This window comes from Empidonax traillii, unplaced genomic scaffold (genome assembly GCF_003031625.1).
Source record: "Empidonax traillii isolate 1590-97213 ecotype Southwest subspecies unplaced genomic scaffold, ASM303162v1 scaffold6:size4315531, whole genome shotgun sequence".
Taxonomy (NCBI): Eukaryota; Metazoa; Chordata; class Aves; order Passeriformes; family Tyrannidae; genus Empidonax; species Empidonax traillii.
Window position 1 is genome coordinate 3,505,811 of NW_020955199.1, and position 18,833 is coordinate 3,524,643.

The following is an 18,833-nucleotide window of genomic DNA, read 5'->3' on the forward strand; positions in this document are numbered from 1 at the left end:
GCCCTCTTATTGTTTCTTCTTCCGTTGTTCCATAGGCACAGCCAGTTCCACAGGCTGATTTCGGAGGCTCCCACAGCCTGCTCCGGTCTCATGTATTTTGGCTCCCGTACTCTGTTTTCCCCTTGTGGAAGTTTTCATCCTCTTTTCTGTAATTGCATTTCTCCAAGAATTTTTGAACTTGGTGTCTTAAAGGTGCTTTGTTTCCTCGTCATGAACAGGGTGTATTCTTTTGGTGACTGAAGACACAGTAACTGAAAGAGCTTCAGTTTCCAGTTCGACAGACCTCAAAAAGCATTACTTGGTTCTGGCATCTCTGTTCTCTCTCTTTCAGCACCAAATTGTTCTTGTTTGTCTGCTCAGTGTGGGATGGGTTTTGCTTTTTCCCTTGATCAGGGGAAACAAATTTTTCACCCCGAAAATAACATTCTGGGCTAACATTTTGGGATAACGTTTGACATACTTCCTGAAGCTGATGAGAGTTTGTGTATAAAATATGCTTTTATAGTGGAATCCAGGCAATGTTCCACTAAAGCAGAGGAGTTTAAGGCAAGTGAGGCATACACAACCCTCTTAAAATGCTGTTGATATTTTCTACAGGGCAGTTTCACTTGCCGTAGTAGCTTTGGTCAGTACAATTCGCATGTGTTTGGTCTCAGATTTGTAGTCCTCAAAAATGTGACTGGGATATTTTCAGCAAAAAGCAAATGTAGAAACTGAAACCAATGTTTCAGCAAAAGCAGATGTAGAATTTCATATGTGGTTTTCTTGCATAACTTGCTTTTCCAATCTGTAGGTTTCAGGCACTATATTGATTTTGGATTAGTTCTTTTTTCTAGATAAAGTCTGGTAACTATGAAGGCATGTTAATGTGCACATTCATCTACTGATTTAATAGGTAACCAGCAACATGCATGATCATTTTCTCATAATGTGTTCATACTTCTTACTACTTTTCTGATACTTCTTACTCTGTTAGTGAATTACATTCACTGGATCTATTTATTTTCGTCCCATGTCAAGGCTTTGGATTAAAAAAAAAAACACCCTAAAAGCAGTAAGTTCTAAACCCAGCTTTATTATTTAGGATAACCTCATATTAAAGTGTTTGAATGATATCACATTAAGGGGCATTTCTAAAGAGAAGGAAACTGTAACTATAACCATTGGACAACCTCTGGTGGTCACCATGATCCAAGATTTTAGAGGCAATAATACTTTTGAACTTTTCTTCTATGTGTCTCTGAAACTGAAGGAGAAAAATGTGTTGTTTTGCATTTTTGGGTTCACTTTTGGATACTCGAATGTGAATTAGCTACTCAAATTGAAAACTTTTCTTGTAACATCCAAAGAGAGTCCAGCTGTCAGTGCATGGTCACACCACAACCTGCTTTCAGGGGGTCAGGTAGGTTCCTCTAGTGTAGTTTTGTTTACAAACATGCCCCATATGATAAATTTTTTATACTTTTTTCCTACTTTGATAGTTTCTGGTGAGCTCCCATGTGAAATCCCTTGCAGATTTTTGTTAAAATGCTCTTTACTGACCCTGGCAGTTTAATTTTCAAGTGAAGTTTCCAACAGTCACAGGCATTCAGAGAAGAATTTTCATTGATCATATGCTGTATTAAAATGATTTCAGCTGCATATTTTGCAGTTTTGGGGAAAAATATCCATTTGATCATTAATAATCTTGTAGGAGCCTTCGTGGCATAATTTAAAAGATACCTACCTATCTATTGTCTGAAAGTAGTCTTTCTGACTGAAATAAGAACTTTCAGATAGTGTTACTCCAACTTATCTTTGGTGTTGTTTTTTTTTTTTTTTTTTTCACCAAATTAATTTCTTGTTATGGAAAGCCAGCTGTGAGTGGCTGGGGTGGCTTGGTTGGTATTGTCTTCAGGAATTGCCTGGGTAGGCACTATTGTCTGGTGAAATCTCAGATCAGGAGTTTAAACAATTATACTGATCTGTGTAGCAACGTTCGGATATTTAAGTAAAACCATATGGTTTTATTTAATACTGGTTCTCTGTTGCTGTTGGGTTTTTGAAGAGGAGGGTTGATGAACTTGGCTGTGCCTTCTGGTGTTAGGAAATGTTTTAGTAGTATGATTTTCCAGTGTTCAGTTGAGTAATAGAGCATACCAAGGAATTTGTGTGTATAATGAAAAGTAAAACACACTAAACTTCCAGGCTATTTTCAAATGCAGGAAGAATTATCACAAAACAATGGCAATTGCATATGGGAAGGATTGGTGTTTAGCTTCTCCTGTGACTCTTATACTTCATGAGAAGCAGGAGGATTAGAGGAAATAGTTTAAAAACACCATAGGTGGGTGAGTGACACCACAGGTACATCTTTGTAGACAAGTTTTTGTGCTTAGCACATGTACATGTGTGTATATGAAGTGGAAAAAGTATTTGCAAATAAACTATAAATTGGTTTTTCTTTGAGATATGCTGTTTTGAGGGATGGGCAAAAAGCTCTTGGACTTTTCTTTGGCTCTTCTTTTGTTGCATTCACATCTGTTTTTCCTAGTGTCTTTAAACACAGGCATGACTGCTTAAAAACATATTTGCATAGTTGCTACAGTTACAAATTCTTTTTGCTCTCCCCCTGGAATCAGAAGGCAGCTGAACATGAGGGATATGAATTATGCAGGAAAACATGGGAGTGAGTAGGTAGCGTTCTGTGCAAGAAGGTAGCATTCTGACAGTGGCAATTAGAATGTGGTATTTGTTTGCTAACACTGTTTTTGCAAAACAAAAAAACCTACCTACACTTAGGTATGGCTCCCCTTTCTCTCCATCTTCTACCTCCCCTGTTACCAAAAGTGCATGTGATACTCACTGCAGCAAGGTGGACCATAGTAGCTATGAAGTGCTGGGAGTTTGCAGCAAGGATGAACCTCAGTTGTCATATATGGGGTGCTTGGGAGGAGTGCTTTAACCTGGTATTTTACCTTACATTTTATAGAAATCTACTGGGTTGGGTGATGTGTGACAAGAAGTGTTCTTGTAGCAGTGGCAATTTCTGTACCTTAAAATTTCTGCTTTTTGTGATAGGTTTCATGTATATATGACATATACACAACTGATGGCTGATGCAGAGGTTACTGCACAACTTAGCAAGGCACTGCAGCTCCTAAGCAACAAAAACCCCGAGGTGTTATGGCCTTGCTGCAGAAATATTTGTGCTGTACGTGACACAGGTGACCTTATCCCTTCTTGTGGCACAGTCAGTCCCTTGCTGGTGTACAGGAATGCTGGATGTCTTGCAGTGATCTGTTTTGGCCAATAAACTTCCATTTCAGTGTGGATGAGATAATTCAGGTTGATTTACTGTTCTGCATGTTGACTTCATTAAAATAATACCTAAAATATGATACTTAAATATTTCATGTGCTCATGGATGTGCCACAAGCCCTGCAGGGTCACTTGCTGTTTTGTCTAAGTGCCTGTTTCTGATGTCGTCATCTTTCAGTACCACTTAAGGAGGAGAAATTTTAATCCCTCACTCTTGTCACCTAGGGATTAGCAGTAGGTGGAGGTTGTTTTTTAAGAGGTTATTTTAGAGCTCAGGAGCCCCAGATGAAAAAGTAACACACGTCCTTGAAGAGTGGGTGGAATCACCCAGAGTCTGGGGTGAGATTTTAGGGACTCCAGTTAACAGGAGGCAGCTGTGATTTCTTCACTGATGCACCTGGCAAAAATGTGGGGTGCTTGCGGATACTTTGTGGAATGTGTAGAATCATGTGCATGAGTTTTGGTCTGAGTTAGCCTCATTAGATAACCAAGAATCCAGTTTAGACAGCTGTTGTAAAATGCTATGAAATGGGTCTTGAAATGGTATTTTTTTTCCCCACCAAAAATGGAGTTTGCTCTAGTTCCATCCCTGACTTGAACTGTGTCCTTTTCCTTGATTAAGAAACAGTGGCTTTCAACTCCTGCTAATTATAATCAGGATGTCTTTGTGGATTTTAGTCTTCCCCACCTCCTTTTTCTCTGTAGATGAGGTGGGAAAAAAAGGAAGGTGGTAAAAACCTCCTGTGAATTTGAAGATTATGAATGGAATGTTGTATCTGATAATGTAATGGTAAAGGACTAGTGTCCAAGATATGTCAAGACACAAAGGAGTTACTGAATTATGTATGGTACCATGTTGACACAAGCTCAGGCAGTATGTAGAAAATAATTACAAAACAAATTACTGTTTTTGCAGATCTAAGAGAGTCAAATCTGATCAACATGAAGAACATGTCTTACAGGAAAAGTTCCAAGTTGGAAAAAAAAGATTCATTATATGTGTGTGCCTGGGCAAGGGTCTCTGGTATTACTGTCTCTTAAGGCAGACTCGTGATTTCACAAAATATTTCTTGAATAAATTACCCAAATTTGCAAAGCATGGAAAAGTATTGGATATTTCTGCATCTGCAGACTCTTAGGTGAGCTTGCTGTGAAGGGGTGTCCTCCAACTGAGCAGAGAGATAGAGCCGAGATTGTGAATAAATAGTAACAAAAGGAGACTGATCTTATGTAATTTTAAGAGTACAGAGACTGAGAACTCTTGTGCCCTTTTTTTAGACATCAGCCAAATTGCTGGCTGTCTTGGTGCAGAAATAGTTAGAGGAAAAGTGAGGCTATATATCCTATCACACGCTGCATTTATTTTTTTGGGTTTGTTTTTTGTTTGGTGTTTTTGTTTGTTTTGATTTTGTTTGTTTTCATTTTTGGTGTTTTTTGTTTGTATTTTTAAATAATTCCAATGATTATGAAAGGGGTTGTTTGTTTACAGGTCTACAAAGGGGTTATAGCAGCCACTCTTTTCAGCACAGTAGCTGGACAGGGAAGAGGGAGCCTGGAGCTTTCCAAGCGCCTTTGGCTGTGTTGGGCCTGGGGTGGAAACCGGCACAAAAACCTGAGGAGGGATTTGCCTGGGCTGAGCCAATAAGCGAAGATACAACAGCCCTTGGAGGCAGCCAACGGTGTTATGTGGGCTTAAATTAAATTACTGAGAAACTGGTTGTTAATTTGCAGAGTCCAGCATGGCTGAGGCAGAAATTTTAATTTTGGTGAAAGCTGGCATAATTATTTTTGGAGATAAGCAGCAAGGAACCAGGTGTAGCATCCTGTGTGTCTTGGTAACGAACCTACTTGACTTAAATGTCCTGCAAGAAGTATTAGATAAAAGAGTGGGTTTTTTTCCCCTCTGTATTGGTCAAAGTCTATAGATGAAAAATGTGCTTTATATTTCATCATTTTTAAAATCTTGGCTGTTCCATGGATTTGTTTTATTATACTTGACTATCTTAAAAATATTTTTTAATTCTCTTTAAATAAAGAGGTAGAGAAGGAATTTTTAAAATATATATTAATAATATGTATATAGTATATGTATATTTTGTGTAGTGTGTATATATACACTTACATAATTTATATAGTGTATATATATTTAGTTAATTTTAGGTTCATGTTGTTATTTTGGGCCTTTTGTAACACTGAAGGAGAGGAAAATGCATGGTGGGGGTACTTTACCTAAAACTCCACTGAAACAGTTTATTTGGGCCGTGGAGAAGTGACTCTTTTGGACAAAGAGCTGGGTTTTTTATGCTCACGTACCTGCATTATTTCAGAGTTCTTAGACTTACATTCTTAACACAGTACCCAGAGACCTCTCTGGTGCTTTACACTTTACATTTTAATATCTCAAAACTCTGTGTAACTGGTGCAGCGTCAAAGCACTTTTGTGCTGTATTTTCCTAATGAGTGCTTAATTACCCTCTCAGCTCAAGTCCCAGTGGCATTTTTCCCCTGGTGTGCCCCTGCTGTGTCCTCTGCAGATTTTTATTTAAGGAATTCTTTAGTAGATGTGAAGGAAAACTAATATTGAAAAGCTGGTTTCCTGAAGTAGACTCCCCGCTTGGTGTCAAGTGTCTTGGGTAAGGGTTAAATTTTTGAGAAGGTTTTTTTTGTTTGTTTGTTTGTTTTTTTTCCCTACTCCTTAGTAAGAACAACAACAAAAAATGGCATAAAAGAGTCATGAATATTGCTTGGAAAAGCAGTGAGCTGATGTGTCTGGAGAGGCTTTATGTTTTTAGGCACAGAACTTAAGATGCAAAAAGAACAAGGGACTCCTGTGAAGCTCTTTGTGTCTTCTTTTCTCCCTGAATGTGGTTTTTAGTTGTAGTTCTGATTCACTACAAGCTCATAGATTCATAAGTGATGGTTCAGGGTGTAGATTCAGTGGCCACTGAATTTTCTGTGGAACTGTGTTCTTATTTATTTTATATATATATATAAATTTTTTAGAACAAAGATGCTTGTTTGCTCTGTGATTGGTGAGGTTGTGGGATTTGTGTACTGGTGCTTCTGCCCTGCTTTGGTTGTTTAAATGTGCATTGTCACAAAACCTAAGCTAAAGTGGTGCCTGTGGAAACAAGTGAAATAGGTGTTCAGTGTTTATGTCTCTTTGCCTTATCTTCAAACTCTGCCTAATCCATCAGGAAAGTAATTAATGTTCAATGCCAAGTGACAAACATGGCATTTAAATTTAAATGCATTGAAAGTGAATAACTCAGTTTGTTGCAAACATCTTATGAATTATTTTCCGCGTGGGTCAGACAAAGCAACGTGAATTACAATTTTTGAATTAATAAATATAAGTAGTGTGAGCTCTTTGTTTTCAGGGAGCTCAATTTTGCCATTTTTTCAGCAGATAAATAGTGAATGGAAAAAAAAAACATAATAAAACTTTTGTTAAGTGAGGACTGGGTAATGCAGGAATTTTCTTCAAAGAAAGTGCCTTAGGAAACAGTTTGGCAAGATGAAGCAATTTGGAGCCTGAGCCTATTTTTTATTATTAATTTGACAGGGACGTGAAATTAAAATAATCCATCTCTTTGAAAAGTCTTGGGTGTAGAGGTAGGAGGATGTATAAGGCTTCACATTTATACCTGCCCTTGTCCCACTGAAATGGCTACATTTGGTGAAACTTGATTTTCCAGGTTACTGGGTTCAATTTTTCAAAAATCCTCAGAAACCTTACATGCAGAATTACATCAATACGTATCTACCTGACACACTGGTTTCTTTGTTTCATTTGTCTTTGTTTCATACTTACTACTCTTGCCTATGGAGCTACTGTGGATTCAGTAGTACTGAATTTAGTAGATTTAAAAATTAAAAAAGAAAAAGGCAGATTTTAGTGGAATCCATCATTCAGTGATGTTAAGTTTAATGTGTTTAGAGAAACAGCAGGACTGTAATATGGGAGTAAAAAGTAGAAAACAAAGGAAGTCTGTGGGACAGATTTGTGTTGAATATAATATATATAATATTTAATCCTGAAGAAGGCAGTGTTTTGGAAAACAGATGATACTTCAACCAGACTACTGTGTTATCCAAATATACATCAAAAAAACATGTATCAAAGTATTTTTGGATAGACAAAGAGTGATTAAAACATGCTGCTTTTTGTCTTTCCCTTCCCCCCAAAAATTCCTCAACTTTGCTGTCCTCAAATGCATAATACTAAGTTACTAAAAGCACTGCAGAAGTGCTTTTAAAAATATGTCCAAGATACTTGAAATTACCATATCTTTGTTTTTAGTGATTGAATACATTGGGCTCAGAAGTTGCATCTGGCACAATTTCCTTCTTCTGCTTTTTATCTGTAAAACATGTAACACTTTTAGTGCTGTCTTTTCAGAGAGATTATGGGGGAGATTGATATATGCTTTTTTTTTTTTTTTTATGGGGAGATGAGTTATTTTGGAGATACATTTATGTTAATAATAAATATCCTAAGGATTTCAAGGGGAGGCACTGTGCCACCCTTGGCTTTGGTAGGACCTTGGAAAACCAGGATGTCCTATGCCAAAGTGGAGTTATAAAGGATTTGCTGGGACTTGCATCTCCCGGAGGCAAGGAAGGAGGGAAGTCTGGGTCTCTGAGACACACCTGCTGACTCTTCATCTCAGATCTGCCCTCTGGAAGCTGGTCTGGTTGTTGTCTTAGATCTTTACTCCCTTCTATGCATACCTTTTAGTAACTTTGCCACTAAAATTAACCTTTTCATCAGGAAATGCATGCATTGCATGACTTAATTTTATTTTTATTTTATTGTTTACAGGTTTATAACTGTACGTCCTGGTTTATCTATGGATGTTGGAAAGTGAGGATTTGCCAGCATGCACATAGTGAATTGTTAGTGTCAGGAAGGGTTGGTAGAAAAGGGTGAAAAAGAAACGTTTGTCCCTTTTTTAAAAATCTATCTGGGTACTTATTTACTAGTATATACTAGTATAATTGCCCACTTGGGTGTTTATTTTAATACATTGAAGACCTTTTTTTTTTTTAACCTTATTACAGCTTAATGTAGATGCTCATAAGTAAGCTTGGCAAGCCTGGATGCCTGGAGTGGGTAGTGGGTTAGGCCTGAGACTTCAAGGATGAAAGACACCAGGGTGGGCTTTGCCTCCAGGCTACAATTAAGATCAAGGCTTTTTAGTAAGATTCGTAGTATAAAGGTTGTTGACTGTCTGCTTTCTTCTGTTTCTTCTCATTTTTCAGCTGGTGACTGTAGTAAATAAGCCTGACAAGGGTTGTTCCTTATCATGGATTCCGCATCTTTTGTTGCAAATCTGCTATATCTTGCTGTCCTATGGTGTTTGACAAGCTCAAGACTGGTTTGTTTTGGTGTTTTTGTTTGATTTTGTTTGGTTGGTTTTGATTTTGCAGGGGACAATTGCAGGAAAAGTATGTGCATGTTTCCAATCCTTTGTGGCTGCCATGAAACGGTGGGAAGGGAGCAGTGCAAATGTGAGCCATGTGAGCCTTGACTGTGCAGTTCAGTCCATGATCTCTTGATCAAATGTTACCATACAGGACTGAATTTTTAAAATGACCTGTTTTCCTGCACAAAATTATACACTCAGTTACTTGTCACATCCACTACCAATTTTTGGTTCATTTATCTGCAAGACAAAGCTGCATTATTGACAAAATTGTAATCCTTGTGCTTTTAATATAGAGTGAAGTTAAACAAAAGAACTACTAGATATAATTTAGGATGCCTGTAATATAAAGATGCCCTAACCCCCTTAAATTTCATTAGGAAACAAAACTCTTTCTAATTTTTTTCTCTTCTTTCTTACAAATCTTTCTTACAAATCTTCTTTCTTATAAATCTTCTTATTCAGATTTATCTTTAAGTTACAGATGAAGGCTATTATTGAGGCTTTCTTCAGTGTCAAACAAATATTGTGGCCAAGGGGATGGGAGGCTTTTTGTGAGATGGGACCAGAAAGGTCCTGTATTGTTTTCTTTATGTTTGTTGGCCCAATCATGTTCTTTCAAAAAAGAAAAGGAAGAAGACTAAGTCCCTATTGGATCGATAGTAGTTCTAAGATTAATGGAGTCAGAGTTGAAGTTTTTGTCAGCTTCTTTAATGCTCTTTCTCTTGAAGTATTTGAGTTAATGGAATTTTAAATTAACATGAGAGAATATCAATTTGTGTGAAATATATAACTGGAAATATGCATAAATATAGGCATTATCTTATTTCCTCCTGTTAGAAAATGTGGTAATAGCTAGTTTTAATCTTTAAAAGCAATCTTGAGTTTTTCTTGACTAGTTTAACTCTCCAATTATTGACTTACAAGTATGCGTAGGATCTCCTGAACAGCACCTGTTCTCTGATTATAAATTAAATATTAACTTCATTCTGATTATTAGATTCTGATTTGTAGTTTTTCTGGTCAGAAGGGATCAAACTTTGGGCTTTAATAGCAGTGTGTGTGGTCTTCTATTCTGAACTCCCATTTTTCTTAATAAGAAAGCACTTAAGTTAATTGCTCCATTTCAAAGGCATAGTAGCTCTTTCTGGTCTGTAAGTAGCCTTTCATGCATAGCTGCTGAGGTTTAGAACACCTGCAACTCAAGCAATTAAAAAAAAAAAGCCATTAGTCTGCATGGAGAAAAAAAAATAAAGTGCTGAAGTTCAAAATATTATCAATGATGCTGTGTTGGAGTAGCCTGAAAGATTTGGCTTTTGGTCTGTGCTTAGTGCTATCCAAAACAACATATAAAATCCTTTGTAAACCAGTTTTAAAAGTGTCTTGTTTATTCAGAAGCCCCTGTGTGTAGTGTTTGTTCTGAGGGCAAAGGCAGCAGCCAACAGCTGATTTCTCCTCAGAAAGAAGCATTACCTAATGTAGATTGTAGAAGCCAAAGAGCAAAGGGACAAAGTGCTAAAGATAAACAGCTCAATTCCCAATTGTTCAAAGGCCTCAATAAAGCCTCTGATTTACAGATTTGGGGTGGGACTTGACTATTCCCACCTGCGAGCTAGTCTCTGGTCCTAGGCTCTGGCATGGTGAGGTGCTGGTGTTCTGTGTGACCCTCTGTGCCCTTCAGGAGTAAAACACTGGCTTTCTTATGCCCTAGCACATCAGTTTTGTGCAAGTTTTCTTTGTCATAATCAAGAGAAGGAAGAAAGTACTGGCTGCTCCCATTCTACTGAGACAGTGAAGGGAAAGAGCCCACAGAGATGGTGTTGGTGAATATTGAGTGGCACTTGAAGGTACTCCTCTGGCCTAATGGAGTCAGAGATGCTCTTTAGACTGCAATAATGAGTCTGATTTCAGTAAATTAGTTTATTGAGTAACAATAAAAACATAATCTGTTTTTTATGCAGTGATTTTGTGTTTTTTTCGGCAATCTTTGCCAACAGCTGGACCGGTAAGTAGTAAGACTCACAAAATTCAGGTGGCTCTTTTAGCCATTTTGGGTGTTAATACAATTCCTACCTTCCCACTCAAAGATGCATAAGGAAAAGTACATCTTAAAGTTTCAACTCTCCATCATCCTTTGTCATTTTGGCTCTATTTCATAATGAAATTTTGACTTGGTAGAAGTAGTTGATCTGTGAAGAGTCATGTGCATGAGGTGCCTTGGAAGGTGTTGGGGTAATGAGGGGATTTTAGTGAGCAGGTGGTGGATTGGGATGGATTAGTTACGAGGAGAGTGTTTTGTGTCAGCTCTTGAAGTATAGAGCAATACAACTTTTAAAGATGTTAAATAGAGTTACTGGAATGCAAGTAGGATGTCTCATTTCCAGCTTCCTCTGCCTGGAGGTCTTGTTTTGGAACTAACAGTGATGTACATCTATTTTTGCCTTTAGAATGGATGCACTCACCTTACGGTGAATTAATAAGGAATGATGTTTGAGTGTCTATTTTTGTTTTCTGTTGTGGTAATTGCTAGCTGCTAAGTAGTTAGGGAGCTCCTTTGCTATTTTTTTGCTGTATTCATGCTTTAACTGTATGCAGTATATCTGTTTACTCAACACTACACTAAACTCTGAAGAAGTTTTATTGTTGGGAGGTTTGTGGAAATGGGATTTTATTTTTTTCGTTGTTTTCATTATTGCTTTGTTTATAAACAGGTTTTTGAAAAAGCAGTAAGGTAGAGTATGATTGTTTGCAGTGATGTTTCTATGTACTGTGTAGGTCAGACTGATTTTCATGAAGAGGGTTTGTTCCTCCTCTTGAAGAGAAGTATATAACACTCATTATATACAGCCAAGAACCCTTAAGCTTTTGCTGATGGGTTGGAACACTTGAGTGCTTGGGGATGTCAAGCCAAGCTGAGCTCTGCTTAGTGAGGCAGTTTCTAAACATGAAGTAATAAAAAATACTCCTTTCAAAAGGTCAGTGAGCACACTGAAGGAGATAAAAGCTGGGAGAAAGTGTCTTCATTTTGTGCTGTCTGGGAAAATTGTTCAGAGACACACAGTAAAATGTGAAAAAGCAGGAAAATGTATTGTATTTATTTTGAAACATTATTCTGCTCTGTGTGTTTCCTCAGTGTGTTTTCATTGAGCTTGTGCTTTACCACAGGTGAACAAATTGTCAGGGTTGTGTGCTACAGTCTTTAAGTAAAAAACAGTAATTGCAGTCTTTTTAAAAACACTGTCTTTCAGAGAAGGACTTCTTTGAAAATATTTCATTGTATTTTTCCAGAATAAGCAAAAAGCAAAAGGGAGTCTGGCAGGCAAAGGAAAATAATGTCTGTGGTTGACCATGCTTTGTGAATGACTTGTTTTTCCTGCCCTATGCTCTTTATTAACCCATGCCCAGGCACTTAATACCCTAAAAATCTTTAAAATGGCTATATTTCTAGAATTACTAATCGCATTGTTCCAGTTGTCCATACCCCAAACATTTAATGTTTTTCTTGCTTACAGGTGCACAGGCATGCTTTAGGTTTTCGGAAGTGGTCATTTGCTTGGTGATGAAAATGGAAAACTTTATTTTTTTTGACGCAAACTAATTATTCTATATTGTTTTGAGTAACATTTTAGTTTCTGGTGCATTTGCAGGAATGGAAAGGTGGGGTATGACATCTGTAATAGTAAACACACTGGTGTTTTATGGATGTAAATAGTAAAGCTTTATGCTTGAATACCAAGTCTTAGATATTTTGCTTCTTTTGAATAGTGTGCACTTGTCTGGGATACTTTTCAAATACTGATGGGTGCTGAGCTGGGCAAATCAAGCACAGGACAGTCAGCTGCAGTTAAAATTGTTCCTCCCAGCCTGAAGATACCAAGTTTTGGTGAGGTCTGAGGTAGTTATATCTGTATCTAGATTTGGCTCTCAATGTCCACGAGCAAAGAATGAACTTCCTTTGACTATCACTTGAAGAGTCCCCTCAGGGCCTGAGCTGATCTTGATCATGATTATTTATTGCTACGCTTTAGATGGAAAACTTGATAGAGCATTTAATACCCTACTTGTCTGAGCATCATTGTACTCAGTACATGCAGTTTAAATACCTCAGTTGGGTTTTTGCTGCTTTTATATGCTACTTTTAGTGTGTGAGTGAACATGTAGCCTTTTACCAGTCGCTTCACTCAGTCAGATTAGATTATGTATAAATACATGAGATTCCTTAGAGGTCTTATGTCAAGCACAGGTTGCCAAGTTGCTTTGCTGTACAGCAAAAAATTCACTGTAGCATTATATATTTTGATCTCCACTGCACCCAGTGTTTAAACTATTTTCTCTGGGTTGCTAGTGTTTGCTGCACTCTCTGCAGCTTTCATGTGGCAGTCTTCCAAATGAATATTGATTACTTGGAATTATGTTAAACGTGCTGTACATTGGGTGATGGCAAGTTAAAAACAGAGCCGTGTGGGGAGTGCTTGTGTACTGTAATTTCTGATAGCTTCTTAAATTGAATTTTTAATTCAAATATATGTAATTGTTGACGCTATTCTTTTAAACCTTGCTTATTATAATCCATTTTTCTGCTTGTAAATATCTCTGACAAACTGAAGAAAAATAGAGTAAAATACAAACATACTCATGTTTGTGTATTCCCCCTCTAACTCCTGTATTAGTTATGTAAAGTTACTAAGTACCCCATGGGATATAACAAGATTATCTTTTTAAACAGGTGCTGGCAAAATGGAGAAGACTCTGAACAGAATTCATCCAGTTTCTGATCCAGAAACAACCTACTTCCTACAAGTATCATGGGAAAAGGATTTAGGCAGTGGCTTTGGTATACTTCTTACTGATGGTCAGTGCTCATGGACTGGGACAGGTAATGATGGAAAGAGAGAAAAAAATATTTTAATTTAAACTTTTACTGTTTTTATTACTCTTTTAAAACACTTTTTAAACTGTGACCCATGGCTTTCGTCACAGAACCATTTTATGGGCATTACCTTTCCCCACTGACTGAGTGGGCAGTTCATGGTCTACTGGGACATAACCACAGAACTTTCAAATCTGGAAAAAAATGAGTGTCAAAGCTAATGCTGATTAATTTAGGATATGGATATGCAATGTTTTCTTTTTTTTCAAGAATATATAATTTCTTGGAGTGAGAATAAAGTACCACTTATGTATCTTCTCTAGATTCTTGAGCAAAGTTTGGTGCAAGTTCCATTTGCAAATTAAGAGTTCATGAAGTATTTAGTTGAAGCTGTTTATGAAATGTTTTCATAAAATCTTAATAATTTAAGGTAATTATATTTGGCACTGAGGTGAATTTTTGGGAATGGGAAAGGACAATAAGTTATCAAAAGAATACAATAAAAAACAGCCTGAGGGACTTTTTTTTTTCCTTCACTCAGATACCTGGATAAGAGAATGAGTCTCTGCATATATGAATGCTTTTCTCATTAACACCTAAAGAAAGAAGATTTGTGTGTTCCTTGAGAAATGGAAGCCTTAATCAAAAACCCTTCTTTTGTTGGCAAAAGTATTTCAAGGGCAGGAAAGAATTACATATTTTACAGCATATTGTAGGCAAAAATATTTTCTGGACTCTATATCTGAATTATAAAACTATATATCTGTGTAGTTGCTTCCTTCCTTCTCCTGGCCCAATGGGTGTTGATTCTGCCCAGTTTCTCCTACATAAGCCAAGCCTTCATATAGGTCTGAGATAGATCTTTATATATACGGAGATTTAGGTACATATATATAGATATATGTATGTCTACATATAAATTAAATCTTCTCTTCCATATTCCTTTTAACATTTCACACACACACCATTGATCAGGAGTTCCTACACAAAACAAATACATATATTCCAATCCTGATTCCCTGTAGACTAGTATGAAAGATTTTTCTTGGTTTGACAATATTGAAGTTAAACTAAGTATTTTGAAAATAACAAGAAGGGTATTAACACTGATAAATACTTAAATAATTGAGCTAATTTTTCTGTTTAAAAGATCTTCTCATTTTCTTATGTGACTTTAAAATTCTCCATTTAAATTCACAGAAAGCCAGTTCTTATTTTTCTAAGTGAAAGCTGTGTCCCTATAACTGGGATCATATAGAAAGAATATGTAGACACAATTCTCATTTTGTTGACTTCCTGCATCTGGCAGAATGGCTAGATAATCCATTTCCCAAAACAGACGGCCAGTGAAAGCAGGATGACCTCACTCTGTTAAAAGGAAAAGAAGAGACCTGCAACAGTTTAGCTTGAGCTCTGGGTACTCATCCAAAGGAGAGTGCTTCTGCTTCTTCTGTAAGAATCTGATCCATTTCTAAGGAATTCTTACTGAATTTATAGTCCCTTGAATAATTTTATTTGTAGTCCCTTGAGTAGTTTCATTAGGAGTTGATGTTTTTGTGCAAGAGCTTTTCCTACCTCTCAAATCTGTGTTTTCATGCACCCAGCATTGCTTTTGGTCACTTTTTAAAGATATTACATCATGTTTGAGGCTACTTAGGTTCTAAATTGGGAGGAGGGAAAGCAATGGTCAGAGTATTCTTGCTGTGGGAAATCTTTTCTGGGTTTCTCAAGGTGTGGATTATTTTGCTTGGCAAGACCTACCAGGAAGTGAGTGAGAGTTGCTGATGGAGTTGTCTTTTATGGGTTTTGCGTATTTAATGTGATGATGAAAAGTGTTAGGAGTTCTATTTAACGAGAGGGGGGAAAAAGGTAAATGTTTGAAGCACAAAAATATATAATATTATATAATGAATAAGCTTGGTGTTGGGTTAAAGGACTGCAGCTCTATGGATTTATACATTCCATGTTTCTCGAATGATCAGTTCTGCTGATTTTATAAGATAAAGGAACATGCAGTACTGTATAGGCACCACAGGAGAAAAAACCCACAGTGCTTTATTGTTTTTAGAACTTCCTTATTTTCATTAAAAATTCATATAGATTATTCTTAGTGTTGAAGTCACTATTCTGGACAAACATTTGTTTTTCCAAGTATTTCAAACTTACGTTTTTCTGACCCTCTTTGCCTCATAAAAATGTTTTGGTTCTTACTATATGTAGTGGATTGTTAGCTCTGCAAGATAAGTGTAGCCCAAATTGTTCCTTGACTTGTGAGTTTAGCTGTTTTCCTGACAGTAGTTTCACTGTATCATTCTTTATATGAAAAATAGAAGTTCTGCTTTCAGTTTGGAAAAAAATCAAGATACAGCTGGCAATTGTTGAAGTCTTAAGCTTTTCTGATAACATTTATTTCATACTTGAAGTAAGTTTTAAAAATCTTGGAAAATGCTGATTGTGAGGTTATTTTGTTTGTCATTTTTTCTAATACATGTTCCTCAGTACTCCTATATTACTTTTTACGTATAATAAAATTTCTGCATTTTATGACATCTGATTAATGTTTGAGTTTTTGCAGATGTGGTAAAATACTGTGTATCCTGCCTTGTCCTTTTACTTTATGTTAGGCTTTTATGAGTTTGACAGGTTTCCTCTTGTATCTTAAAAGAAGAGAGGAGCAGATAATACTCATTTTTAAGCATTTTCTCTGAAGGATAATATGGAAAACTTTGTAACAGATTTCAGACTGCCAGAGGCCTGTCACTGCACATCTTGTGTGACAAAAGCTGACTTACTTGTATTTACTGAGAGTATTTCCTTTTTTTTTTTTTTTTTTGTTTTAAATTTTCCTATTTTCTTTTCACTTCTTATAACTCCAAAGCAGTTTAGTTCCATTGCAGGGTAATGGTTCTCAGGGGATATTTTTAAGGGCTGGAAGACATGTCTCCCCTATCTTTGTGGAGAGTAAGGGGATTGATCTGATCGACTAGACCCTGGTCAGCCAGAGGGTATTGGAGGAAAAGTCTTAGATACCATTTCGAAAAATACTAAGAACAAGGTAGTGAGGATTTATAAAGGTGAAATTATGCCTGACCCACCCAGTAACCTCCTCTGAAATTAACAGCTTGTTGCATGATGTGAAGGCAGGGGATGTTGTTTGTTTTGGCTTTATCTGGCAAGGGTTTCAATGCTGGGCCCTCTAAAATCCTCACAAACTGATGAAAATAAGCAAAAATTCCTGCAGGTGCAGAATTAATCCAGAAATCCTGAAGTGTGTTCTATAACTATTTATAGCAAATAATCATTAATTTGCCTCTTTGCTGTATTTTTATATGATGGATTGATTTGATTCATACTGCTTGGCAGTACAGGTTTAGCTACTGTGTCAAGAAGACTGGAGAAAAATGAGGCAATTTGAAGAGGCTCATGTCTGATTGAAATGCTGTTCTATTTCTATCAGTGTGATTTCAATACATGTACAGACTCTATGTCTCGGTATGAAACTATTTTTAAAGGCATTTGTATAGAGAAGACATTCAACTATTAATATGGCTTTTGAGTGGAATACTTGCAGTTCTGTGAAGGATATATGTTGTTGGGTTTTGGGTTGGTTTTTGGTGGTTTTGTTTGCTTTTTTGTTTTGGTTTGTGTGGATTTTTTTCTTTTTTTTTTTTTTTTCTTAAACACTCTCACGGAGTAATGTCCTTTACTCTCTTAAATGCTGGGCAAATGCTAGAAGGATCTAAGAACAATGAGGAGTAAGTGACAATGCAGAGCAGTCTTCCTGAGAAGATTGTTGGGAAGAAAAGGAAATAGTTCTGTTAATCAAGTCAGCAGTCTAAAATACTGTATTGGTAGGCTGCACATCAAAGCCTGCGTTACAATGTACAGATTCTCTCTTTAATTTGCTTATATCTATCTATCTATCTTTGGTGAAAGGTTAGTGTTTTTCAGAGTGACTTTTGGCAAGTAGAGTGGAGGACAAGTAGCAATAAACCAATTTCAGACAGGAAAAAAGGGGACAGAACTTAATACCTATGAAAAACACAGTATTCCTGCTACATTTCCATTAGTGGAAATAGCACACTGGCACATTGATGTATGCAAAGGAAAGAATAGTTTCCTAACATTTCAGAGAATCATAGAATGGCTTGGGTTGGAAAAGACCTTAATGATGATCAGTACGTGTCTGTATGTACATATAAATATATATCAAATATATGTATATTGTGATATGCATAATAATATATATGATATATACATGTTCACACACATGTGAATATTTATTCCTCACGTATTTCTTTCTGATAGTGTCTGAGGCAGAAATTTCCAGGGAGGCTGCTGACATGGAAATGAACAAGGCAAAGTATGTGGAAGAGCTGAAGAAAGCATTGGTGACTAGAGAAGAGTCAGCTGGCAAATACAACTTTGTGATTTCAAGAGATCAAGAAAATATGGTGTGTCAGTTCTCCTACGAAAGAAGTCTGAAAGATGGCTCTGTAAGTAGTTAAATGTTAAAATTTGACTGTCAAACTATGAGAAGGATCTTCTTATAATCTGTATCTGTAGAAACTTTTTAGTTATTTCAGGTTGTGGTTTGGTGTTAAAACTTTTCTGAAGAAGAAGCTAATTTAAGGTAATCCTCCTAGTTTGTGCTCTTTTCTTTATCTTCACTAGATACCTATTTCTGTGTGCAATATAGAAAATTTCAGCCCAGTTTGGCTATTGAGATGCCAAAGATTAAGTGATACAAATCTTCCAGTCTGCATTACCAATATTTCTGTGTATTTACCCAAGGCCATATTGACTCTAAACCACTTTTTGACACTTCTTGTGAGTTGTTTGTGAGTGCTGTTCACAGAGTCTAGGTCAGGACTGTGAGTTTGGGATCAAATTGTACTTAGAAAATAAAAGCAGTAAGTTTAAGAATCCTGTTTTTCCTGTCTCTGTCACACACAATATATTCTAAATCGAAGACATTAAATACATACTGTATTTTTATTATGCAAGTGTATCTTCATGTATTATCTCACATAATACATGTTTCCATCAATTAAAGTTTATGAGAAATCTAATTTGTATGAAAACATCTTTATGTCAATTTGGGAAATAAACTGGCCAAAGAAACTGAAAATGCAAAGAGCCCTAATTGTTATGTATGCTTGTAGGTTTGGGTGTCAAAAGAGTGGTTCTAGAAAAGTTATAATTTCTTGGGTGAAAGTACACTTTTTTTTTTT

The 18,833-nt window shown here is 36.5% G+C and overlaps 1 protein-coding gene across 7 annotated transcripts in view; it reads left to right on the top strand.

The window, feature by feature from the left end:
- The window catches only part of XRCC4 (X-ray repair cross complementing 4), a 148,549-nt gene that overhangs the window by 946 nt on the left and 128,770 nt on the right, over positions 1 to 18,833 (top strand). The window contains exons 1-4 of one of the 7 annotated variants that reach the window (XM_027881231.1): positions 761 to 895; positions 8,126 to 8,242; positions 13,456 to 13,605; positions 17,908 to 18,095. In XM_027881231.1, coding sequence (XP_027737032.1) covers positions 13,467 to 13,605; positions 17,908 to 18,095 — 327 coding nt within the window. In that variant the 5' untranslated portion in view covers positions 761 to 895; positions 8,126 to 8,242; positions 13,456 to 13,466. Of the gene's footprint in view, positions 1 to 40; positions 193 to 760; positions 896 to 8,120; positions 8,243 to 13,455; positions 13,606 to 17,907; positions 18,096 to 18,833 lie in introns of those variants that run through there. The other 6 variants (XM_027881223.1, XM_027881185.1, XM_027881209.1 and 3 more) reach the window with 6 other exon arrangements.